General features: G+C 34.2%; 1 protein-coding gene across 1 annotated transcript in view; it reads left to right on the top strand.

The window, feature by feature from the left end:
- LOC123534111 (uncharacterized) overlaps nucleotides 1-11,933 on the top strand; it is a 64,692-nt gene extending 52,759 nt beyond the window's left edge. Inside the window, exon 3 of the mRNA XM_045316191.2 lies at nucleotides 8,678-11,933. Coding sequence (XP_045172126.2) covers nucleotides 8,678-9,282 — 605 coding nt within the window. The 3' untranslated portion in view covers nucleotides 9,283-11,933. The remainder of the gene's footprint in view (nucleotides 1-8,677) is intronic.
- Nucleotides 11,934-12,627: the final 694 nt, after the last annotated feature.

A 12,627-nucleotide genomic window follows, 5' to 3' on the forward strand; every position in this document is an offset into this window, starting at 1 on the left:
GCAAAGGCAGAATCACTTGCCGTCAGCAGGCTCAAAGTTTAGCATTTGTTTACTTCTGTATATATATGAGACGTAATTGATCACTTTACTCAAAACAGCTACAGAACTTGAGGCTGTCAAAGTTGCTTACTGACAATAACAATTAAATGATGAATTTCTTCACAGCATACCATCTTAATTACATTAGGCTGATCCCCATGTGTTCTTCATGTTAAAAAAATGTAACGTCCTTGAAGTGAACATTTGTTTTGTGGATTGTTGAGCAATTCGGCAAATTACTTGTTATAGCGATGTTTGTTAGATAGGAGCTAAAATAAGTATACAGAATCCAAAGTATTTCGTTCCTTGTTTCAGAGAGGTAGTCCTTTTCCTGTTGGATCTTCGTTCAGGCAGAACATTCTTTTGGCATTTCAGTGGCATTTCAGTGTCAGTTCCCGTCAAGTGTTTCATTAAACAAACCGACAATGTTTGGTTTCTTATAATTACATTTTGGCAAATAGCACTGTGTTTGTTGCATGATAACAAGCTTTGATTTCATCAATCCATTGCTGTCAGTGAAACCAGAAAGTCTAGTAATTTTAGTTAATACTTGATAATATGGAACAGGCATATTCGAAATCTTTCTCTTGCATGTCGGAACGAATTGCCAATTTCTTTATAAACATACTAATATACTAAATAAACATTTATATAAACCAAATTACACACATTTGTGAAGACATTTCAGGCGCCAAATCTTGATTTTCTGCAAATGAATACATACACAAGTTTCAATCTGAACAATTTTTCCCGAGCGTTTCGGATGTTTTTTGATCTATACATTGACTTAAGATGTAAGCACTCGTGAATTTATGGTTTAAGTTGCAGTACTTCTGAAATACTGCAGAATGCAACATAACAATTAAATAGCAATTTCAATGACAATAGGTAAGAGTAGATTTCTCGGAAGCACAGAGCACCACAAACACAACCTCGGAGCCACACATTTGCAAAGTAGGCCCACAAAAAAAAGAAGCTGTAACGGAAAAATATTAAAGACGAGTTGCTTCAAAAATCCTACAAGTACATTTTAATCTTATACAAAATATAGAAAGGGGGAGGAAGGGGTATGGGGGTAGAAAGGGGGAGGTTTGAAGGGGAAAGCGGAACAAGGATGAATATTCAAAAGGGAATGCTACGTTCCTTAATCACAGTTACCCTTCAGCGTAAACCACAGCAGCGCAGACACTTACGTACAAAAGACAAACACACACACATAACTAACTTACATAGATAAACAAACAGACAAGTAAGACACAACAACACTGTAGGGCACCGCCCAAGACACACAGACGCACAAGCACACACACACACACACACACACACACACACACACACACACACACACACAGGCATGAAAAAACAACAATCAGGCATTGCCTAAGGATTCCGGCAGCAAATTAAGGTGGGCACGATAACTTACTCATAGTAAAAGGAGAGGGGATGCCAAACGAAGGGAGCGCAAATGCAAGGGGAAATGATGGGAGGGGGCGATAGGGGAAAATGGAAAGAACTGCAATGCTGTTATATAGAATATCGGTATGAGAAATAGCTCGAATACGAAATAAACTTGGTATGTTGCGGGATTAGGCGGGGGCCTGGGTGCGCAATATATTAATACATGAGTAGTAATTATGAATATTCTATATAATAGAATATAAAGTGGAATAGATAATATAAAAGCAAGACACTGATGTAAAACCATGCAAAAAATAAAACAGACACACATACCCTATATTATATACAGTTATAACGACTTTGGTCGAGGTTTACAAACCTGAAAAAAAATTGAAATGTTTCATTACCCTCACTACCCAGCACGCTATTATCTTATTTGGTTGTGTTTCAGACTTCCAACGGGTAGTAACATATTAGATTGTATTAACTATCACAACAGCAGTATTAAGTGCCGTGTAGAGACTCTAAAAGCCGTGCCGTACTTGGAATAATTGTTCCTAATTCTTTTGGTCCTTTGTGGTCATACTGGCCTTTTCATGTATCTACATAATTCCGTTTAAGCGTGTGGTAGCGGGTTTGAAAGGTGTTACACATTTCATAAGCTCTCTTTAACAGATTCGGTCAAACTGTAACACTATTATCTGGCTTGGTTGCGTTCCATGTTTGCAATGTTGCAGCTACTGTTATATGACATTTTATGCAATAATTTACTTGAAAATTCAACATTGCTGTAATTATATGTAATATTTTATTATATGCTTTGCACCTTGAAATCAAATACAAGGGGAACATTTATAATTGCACATTACAAGTGGCCATTTCTGATAACGTTACTGATAAGAGGATTTATTTTCTTTCGAAGCACGCATTCTTAGCTCGAAATGGAGAGCACAGATCTACTGGTCTTAAGGTCGTGAGTTCGATCTCTGAGAGAAGCAAATATACTCCGTGAGAATTTAATTAAAGAAATTCAGTCGTCCTCTACCTCTGATTCATGTTGAAAAGTTGGCAGTTACTTCAGAAGAAGAGCTTTGTACTGGTACAGAATCCAGGAACACTGGTTAGGAAACTGAAATACTATTGAAACACAGATTATTTTCGTTCGGATATTTTAGTAGAAAAATATTCAATATCATATTTTTTTTCCTGTTGAATAAAATCCTGCTATTATCATAATTTGTTTACATCAGTATTCTTCTGACTTAGTGGAAGTTGACACAAACATACAAATCAAGCATTCCAATATATTCGTAACACATTTTTGCAATTGTTTTGCATGATATCTTTGTGTGTGTGTGTGGGGGGGGGGGGGGGGGGGGAATTATTTGAAAATCTTGGAAACGATTTAATTGTTTGTATTTTCTAAAAAGCCCATATCCTTTACTGTATGTTCTTTGGAGAGCTATATTGCAAATAGTACTTGCTTGCGATCAACTGTTTAACCATCTGTTACTTCTAGTGCGTTCTATTGTATGCATGCAATTAAGGAAGAAAGCAGAAAATTTGTAGAAGGCTAAACTCAGAAATAGAATATGATGTTCTTATATCCTCCCCCACGTACCAACATGGAAACAGCACCTGTTTTTAATATCTTTCTACTTGGATTCTACAGAAAACAGGCATGTTTTAATAGTTTTGTTGATATGAAAGCTAACGGTAAATGATTAGAAAAGACGATATTGGGAACATACACAGGGATAGAACTAGGTAAACAGAACATGACATGTAAAATTCTCATGTAATAGCGGAATGTCAAAAGCTGATATAAAGAGAGGATGAGCTTCATTTAATACGACAATGCCATATTTCTGGTAACTAATTGCTCATGGCATAGTAACGCCCGTTTTAACATGAAATTAGTTGTCGACGTGCTACGCATTCAAAACTTTATAGCACCTTTAATAAAAGCATTCTCAAAATCTTAGATATTCCGGTTTAAGCTCCCCAGTGGTGGATTTTCCACTGACCGTTCCAAGGCGGTGCCTCACTGTGTTCCTTTATTTGTTTGTTGTCATTGTTTGTTGCTGTTTGTGTGTGTGTATGTATGTGTGTGCGTGTGTGTGTGTGGTGTGCGTGTTTGTATGCTGGGTTTGCGTTTGGGGAGTCTGCGGTTTTAGAACGTGGCTTTCCCTGTTGGATATTCTTCCTTGTTTTTCTTTACCTAAAGTGACACCTATTATTTATGAGCAGATCACGTGAATGTATCACACTCATTTACTAAAATAACACTGTAGAATATATATGTTATTGTAACATTACGGATTATGTCTAGAGAAAGTAGCCATACATTAGTTAGCGTTGTTTTATGATTTCCCACAGGTAATTCCCACACATGTTGTTTCTTATATATTATTGTGTGCATAGATACTTTGGCACATTTATATCTAATATTTGTACGTCATATACGATCTATCATTGATAATTGAACAATAATGGCATATAAAGGGCGTGCAATATTCTTTTGTTAAACGTTCCAGACTCAGTCAAATGCTGTAAAAAGTACGTCATACCGTAATAAAAAGGTATGTCCAATTTGTGTACCAGTGACACAAAGTGTAATTGCATGAACTTGTATGAGTCAAGTTCAGTGACCTATTTTCTTTTAACATGTACTGTATAATTATACAATTTAAAGATAAACAAAAGAACTCTGGTTGTCACTGTTATCCGCTTTTTTATATTTTATTTATTAAAAGTTATAATTGTGAAGGAATTTATTTATGATTTGTTTTATCAAAAAATCGTACATTTTCATCTTGTATATGTTTTTTGCAAGTGCCGTAACGGGTACTCTAAAAGAACCAAATGCAAATGTATGTATTTCTTGACGCACTCCGAACATCAAATTTTATAGCATTGCGCGTGTTTCTGCATTGTGTTGACAGTAATTTTGATGTAAAGAAAATGAGTTAGCATAAAAAAGACTAAAGAAGCTGTTTGCCAATACACAAAATAAGCTTTGATAAAAGCCAAATTGACGTACGACAGTATTAACTTATACATTACCTAAGTGGTATAGTATTACGATGAAATCTGGAATGTATAACATAGAATCTAGTGATAAATTATTCTTCCTAAATTAGACCATGTCTTGGCTGCTTGTTTGCACATTAATTCAGTCTTCTGCTAAAAACTTGGCTATAATGGTCAGGATTTCGTATTACCGAAAGCAAAAACGAATTATTGCATAGATTAACAAAATTCCTCAATGGACTGAAATAGAAGATAAAAGAAGTGAAAACATGCAGTTATCTCCGAGATTATAAAGACATGTGACTAGAAACATATGTTATCTTAGACCTGTTACAACAATTCCTACGGTTTTGCAGAAGCATTAACGTTTCTGCATGCTATTAGTATTAACCGAAATCAAGTATAATGTAAGAAGAATGCTTTGAAATATTTATTACATAGTGCTTACAGAGTCGTTTTGTCGATGCAAGGTACCCAACCTGTGATTTAACAGATATATATGCGTGTGACACCGGTTTAACAGCTATATATATATATATATATGCATGTGACACTGGTTTAACAGATATATATGCGTGTGACACTAGTTTAAAACGGAATCCTCCTATCATTTATGTCATTTGTTTTAAAAGTAATTTATTTAATGAATATTATTATTTGTTTGAAAAAAAAAAATGAAAATGTGTATATATTTGTGCTGTAAACCTATCAAAAATATTTAAAACATGAAAGAGAGAATTCAAAATGTGGCTGTTGTGACGGTGGAACCTATGAATAGTCCGAAGCTCTAACCGCTCGACCGCGTAGTCAATGGCAATCGAAGAGAAGTCTTCTGTTTTGGACGGAATACAATTTACCTCCCTTGAACTGTCAAATAATAGACATAGTACCGATAACTGATGGTTCTGAATGTTTATCCTATTATATGAATCAAAACCAGATATAGCCGTGATGGTTCTGAATGTTCTGTCATGTTACGTGTTTCAATACCAGTAGTCCTGAATGTTATATGATGTTACATGTTTCGATACTTGACATAGGTCTGATGGTTCTAAATATTTTGTCATGTTACGTGTTTCAATACCAGTAGTCCTGAATGTTATATGATGTTACATGTTTCGATACTTGACATAGGTCTGATAGTTCTAAATGTTTTATCATGTTACGTGTTTCAATACCAGAAGTTCTGAATGTTATATGATGTTACATGTTTCCATACCTGACATAGGTCTGATGGTTCTAAATGTTTTATCATGTTACGTGTTTAAATACCAGAAGTTCTGAATGTTATATGATGTCACATGTTTCCATACTTGACATAAGGCTGATGGTTCTGAATGAGTTATCATGTCACGGGTTTCAATACAAGACAAGGTTGTGATGGTTCTGAATGCTTTTTCTTTGACGTGTTTCAATACCACACATAGGTTTGATGGTTTTGAATAATTTATCAAGTTACATGTTTCAATACCAGTCAAAGATATTTCATCATGTAATGGGCTTTGATACCAGACACAGAGGTGATAGTTCCAAATGTTTTACAATATAACGTTTTCGCAATATCATACATAGTTTTGATTGTCATATAAGTGAATGGCTTTGCCTTATCTGGACAAAACTTTCAAAACATGAAAGCTGCTTGACCACAGTTTGGGTGAAATTTTTCAACATGTTCTTTTCAACCAAGTTTGACATAGAATGTATATATGACACTGAAAAATGTTAAAGTGGGTGACATTAAATGTAAGATATTGGTAAAAATGCAAGAAGAATGTAAATTTTCTGCAACATTTCAAAACCGTTGCAACGGTTTATTACCTTCTGCACAATATGTGTGGTTATTTACAAGAATATATTGCCAAAATCTTATGTCAATAAGTTTGTATCAGTAGTCACTTTCAGAGTGCTCACTTTTCATGGATTTTTGAGAAAACAATATTGTTCGCCTAAATTGTGTGGGCTAGCCTCTTTGATAAAGAATATTAAAACCTTCATAGTAAGCGTTACATTTTGAAACATAGCATGTTGCAATTAATTTTTTAAGAAAAGCCATGAAGACTACAGGCAGTTGTAAAGAAAGATACTGTTCGTCTGCTCTTTAATCTGTGCACGTTTGATGGCTGGTATATATCAGTGGCTGACTTCGTCATACAGTAGTGATAATAGCAACAACTGACACAAATAAAGAAAACTTGAGTGAAGGAAGTTCCATCCGTTATTAAGTATGTCAGGCATCGTTTACGTAGTAGGGTTAATACAATATACTTCGAAACTCGTATAAGATAAGGAAGGATTTATGCCAATATTGCGTTCAATCCTCGAACTATTGTTCTTAGTTGCTATGTTTGTTTGATAGTAGTTAATAACTGATATGATGAAGAACATTGGTGACATGATATCACAAAACATCGTTCTATATTCTGATGACTCAGTTGTTCACATTTAAAGACATAAGTAACTGTCAACATTTTTCGCAGTGTTTTCAGTAGGGGAAATCAACATACATCTGGCGTTACTTTACTTTCCGTAATTAACAAAAAATCAAACAATCAAACAAACAAAATGTTATACACTTTGTTTCATTAGTATCTAAGAATGTTCATATCAATCAAAAATGAAACAAAATTAAAAAAAAAAAGAATAATTAAAATACATTAAGTTACTAGTATCGATAAACATGTCGATGCGTATGGGCGAATCAAGCTTTAGTGCTGCATAGCTTACGTTAAAGAAAGATTTGAAATTGTTTTCTAAATAATATCTTTTATTACTCAGTTGGATCTGGAAAGCATTCTAGAAGCCAATGTCTAGACTAGCACGCATATGGTACTTGTAAGTCACTAACTAAGCTGACATTATCAGAACGTTTGGTCCAGACACATTTGTCAATACAGATTTACGCATACCTTGAATGTGTCTGCATGTCTTGCCAATAATGAAGTTAAATCTAAAATAAAGAATCACTCGTTTGTGATTCTCAACTCGTAAATAAAATGCTACCAGAGCACCGATATGACATAAATCATATTTGCATTTACCACATGTTCGTCATGTGTGTGATCTCGGTCTTTGTATTACAGGAACGTTTCAAAGAGACCTGTTTGGTTATTTCGCACGTATTGCGTGTCTTGTCACAAGTACAACAATTACACTCTAAAATCAATACAACTTGTGTTAAGAGACCATATATGGGAAGGGCAAAGCGTGGTCTCTTAACACAAATGGTCTCTTAATACAACATAATTTGTTCTTTAACATCACATAAATGAAAAGAAAATGTGGTCTCTTACCGCAAGTGATCTCATAACAAGCGTGATATCTCGAGCAAGCTTGACCAAATGTGTTGAAATGTTCTAAAATATCATTCATTACATGTGTATATATTATATATATTTGTGATATATTAGCTGTATTTGTGTTCTCTGAAATATAGCATATTGTGCCTGTTAATGAAATTGTGCTGAAAATGTTTATAGGATAACGTTGTCAAATACAAATATAATATATCCAAAATAGAAATATAATTGACGGTCACATTCTCTGAAGAGAAGACATGCTTGAAACTTTTAAAATACAACGATTTCATATAATAAATACATGACAGATTATGATAGAAATACCACATAGATACTGTAGATTTTGTATTTCCATATGTAAAGAGACAGTTGTATGAAGACAATAAATAAACTCAAATATAATTATTTTAGGAAAGAGCATTTAAGCCTATAGCATAGTAGATTGGAGTAACGATTATCTAACGATATGCAAGTTTAATTCGTGCTACATTTATTGTATTTATATCTAACGAAATCTCTAATATGCTTGTTTCTGTTAAAATGTGTTAAGATGACATCACGTTAACGTGCGATGACTCAGTGTATTTGTTGCGACCAAAAGGAGCGCAACTATATTTTATCTACTGTGATTAAGGGCATACAAATGTTTTAGAATCGAAATAATGTATAGCAAAATCGTGTTTTATTTAAATTAATACTCTCAAAATCGGTTATACGTCGCGAAAATAATTCACTCGGGCTACGTCCTCGTGAAATTATTCCGCGAACGTATAACCTCTTTCCGTGTATTAATAACGTTAAAACACGGTTTTCTCTACTTCATTTCTTAATTATGTAAAACACCTTTGGTTTTTTATGAGTTTTGTATTGTTACAAGTTTTTACCAGTCTTTTTTTATAATTTCTTTTCAGGGTACGGTCACGTAGCGCCGAAGACAGACGAAGGTCGAATTATGACTATAGCTTATGCAGTATTAGGAATTCCATTGACACTTCTGTGCCTCACAAATATTGGTGACCTCATGGCACATGGATTCAGATCGCTTTATGGCAAGGTCTGCTGTGGTTTGTGTTGCATATTATTCCGCCCTCGCAGACGCCGCCGTTTGGATCCAGAAAAGGGGCTTTCAGGGGCCGAAGAACGCATGATAATGCAAGAGAATGAAAAATCAGGAGAAGTAGTACATGTACCTACCTCCGTGTGTCTGTTACTTATGTCATCATATATCATGCTTGGAACTTTGTTATTCGCGGAATGGGAAAAATGGGATTTGGTGACAGGGACTTACTTTTGTTTTATTACTCTAAGTACTATTGGATTTGGAGATGTTGTGCCAGGAATGAGCCAAACAGACTGGGATCAGCAGGAAAAATTAGTGTCTTGTGCTTTATACCTGGTATTTGGCTTGTCTTTAATCGCGATGTGCTTCAATTTAGTACAAGAAGATGTGAAAGCTAAATGTAAATGGCTCGGTATGAAACTTGGAATTATAGATAAGCCTGTCAGTTCCGTGTAAATCGTTCATAGTTCTATTTTATCTCTTTATTTACCACACACTTTGTTTTTAGAAGAAAGCATGTGATATGAATTATAAATTAATTATGGTGGATATAATGCATAAATGCGCGCACGTGTACCATGTTATGTTACATAGCAATGAGGAATTTCTCATGGAAAACATTCTTTCATTTAAATTCCTGAGCTTAAAATCTAATCACTCTCGTTAATGCTCACTTGTGCAATAATGGTAATAATGTGAAAGATTTATGATGTTATGTTTTATGAATAGATGTGAACCCTACTCAGTTAATTCTGTATTTGAAATGCATGATCAGAAAAAAAGTGCTAGGTCGACTCATGGTAACATAATCCGAAAGCGTTCTTTTGAAGTGGACTCGTATTGTCTATCGGCCATTTGCATTAAATTGCGTATTCCTCGTACTCATTTTGGATATTGAAAATAATGTACTCGTATGAGCTTATTATATACTGCCGAAGAGCGGCGAAATAGCAAATGAGTAGAAATAATTATTATTACGAGTGCTGCTGCAAGGAAAAGAAAACAAACGGTATCAGACAGTTGACTTTTTACAAATATATCACTGTGATCTTTAGCTAACCAACATTATACATGTAGTATTGAAGTTCATTCAAGGGGGTATCCTTGGCTCTGCAAGATTATTTTCATCGATATAATTAACCACAATAACGGATGTATATTAGTTAAAACATACATACAATGGCGACATGCATAAAACTGACATAGCTCTGTGTTCACAGAAATATAAAGAATTTATCAAGGATTGTGTTTACTATTTCAGTGTTTCAGGCAGGAAAACTTTGATATTTTGATAACCCAAAATGTGATAAACGTTACTAGGACCCTTCAGGGTAGATAATGATCACACTGCCTTATTACATATAGAAATAGGATTTTTTCATGTCTTTAGACTTTGCTTTTATGAATAAGATAAGCATAAACTAGTTTTGAACGTATTCAGCGTAAAATTATAAATTTTAGATTGGTTGCGATTTTAACTTTTTTCTGTATGCGGATACCCATATTTAACAATAAGCGCCAGTCTGTCTTGTCCGGTAATATAATTCAAATCCTACTAAGAAAATCTATACTTTGAACATGAAAATATGCTTTTAAAGGTACTGATGAACCTGTTAGGATTTTTTTTAAATAGCTTTCTGATTTCTTTTTGAAATAGAATAGGAAATTGAAAACTTTTTATGATTTAATACACGCAACATCAATACTGTTACTGACGTTAAAGTCACTGCCGCATTTGATCCACTTTATGCTACTGACTGGACGATATTATCAGAAAATTCAAAATAGATAGCCAGTTAGATCTTATACAATCTGCATATAATTTGAATCAAGCTATAATATACATATCTTAAGCTGATGTAAATGTGTCCTTTCTAAGTTCGAAAAAAGATGAAATGAAGCAAACAAGGTTTAGGAAAAGGCAGTCAAATCAGTTTGTAACTGGTAAGAAGGTTTAAATATGATACTGTATTGAACATTCTTTACATGACTGCGATGCTCATTCAAAGGACAAATATCCCCCAAGAATAGCCACAACAACAAAACCCTTTAGATGAGAATGTATAGATAAATGATAGACTTTTACACGTAAATAGATAAAGGACAAACGTTAGACAAGCAAATACAAATTAATCAAATAAAGGAACACAGTAGGGCACCGCCTAAAACGGTTATTTATATACAGTCAATTGTCACAGATCATAATGAAAATATCAGATGTAGGACTATAATTTCACCTTAGGCAAAAGTACTAGCAGAAAGTAATTGGTATTAATTGCCTTAATTCCGTTCTTAATTGCATGCATGTTTTATTATTTGTATTGTTACGCATTAGTATGCATGCTTAATTATTTGTATTATTACGCATAACACGAAACCTTGTTTGTTTCAATTCGTTAGCTATATTGTGCCATTCAAGTTGCAAATTATATTGTTGAGAGAGAGTGTATAATTGTAACGACAGTGAAACTAGGTTAAGATCCAGCTGATCATTGGAGTTATAAATGACTGGGACAAACGGCTCCATTGTCCTCTATATTAATTTCGCTAAAACATGTTACAGAAGTACTAATGTATAGTTGAATAAAACGTTTTTGTCTTGATTAATATAAAATTTATCATAAACATGTGTCTTGATATGCAGGTCCATATTATCCTATTCCATTACATCATCCATGCTTTATATGTGACAATATCTATTCATTTGGTCAACAATTCAGGTAATATAAAATCATATAGTAGTGTTGATGATTTATAGTAGCGTATAGCGATTCATAAAGCAAGGCCTGTCTATTTCCATGTAGAAAGTACGAACAAAATATAGAAAAACAAGTTTATTTTCTTTACATTCATAGCTACAATAATAAAACTTGTCTGATTATTACTAAACATATACTATTACCGGGAAGAATTACAGCTTTAGCCTTTACCCTGGTAAATTTCTAAAATGGACTGGTCCATCATTCAATTTGGGCAGTACCATTTATTATTCGAAGGGGTGTTCAGGGAAAAATTACTGACTGAATAGCGACCAGTGCAGACCGAGATGAGCCTGCATGTACAGGTTCATCCATACAGGCTGATCTTGGTCCGCACTGGTCACTAAGGTAGAATCACTTGCACTGGTCACTAAGGTAGAATCACTTGCCGCCAGCTGGCTAAAGGTTAAAGCATGTTTGGTCTGCACTGGTCACTAAGGTAGAATCACTTGCCGCCAGCTGGCTAAAGGTTAAAACATGTTTGGTCTGCACTGGTCGCTAAGGTAGAATCACTTGCCGTCAGCTGGCTAAAGGTTAAAGTATGTTTGGTCTGCACTGGTCGCTAAGGTAGAATCACTTGCCGTCAGCTGGCTAAAGGTTAAAGCATGTTTATCGCTAAAGATAATCAAGCAAAGCATGCCTTGTATATACATAGGGGTAATGTGCACATGTTTAAATTGCCTACACAATTTGGAAAATGCTAAATCTCTGTTAACTGAAAATTTTGATTATTGTTTATCTTCTAGAATGTATTTATGTTTTGAAACAGAAGTATCTATTTCTTTTTGAACTCATGCCACTTAATATTGCTGAAATTACAGATTTTTGATTTTTGTCGACAGCTGTGTACTTATTAAACATGTCAAATTTAGTTTAAAAATTGATTAAAATTGAAGGTTGCCAACACTCGTAATGTTACAAATGTTTTTTCAGTACGTGAAATGTTATCTCTTATAGTCAATGAATTACAAAATATTGTATGCAGTTGAATAAACAGTAGCTGTTCTTGGGTGAAGGAAACGTATTATTTACTCCAATTAAA

Source organism: Mercenaria mercenaria, chromosome 12 (genome assembly GCF_021730395.1).
Source record: "Mercenaria mercenaria strain notata chromosome 12, MADL_Memer_1, whole genome shotgun sequence".
Lineage (NCBI taxonomy): Eukaryota > Metazoa > Mollusca > Bivalvia > Venerida > Veneridae > Mercenaria > Mercenaria mercenaria.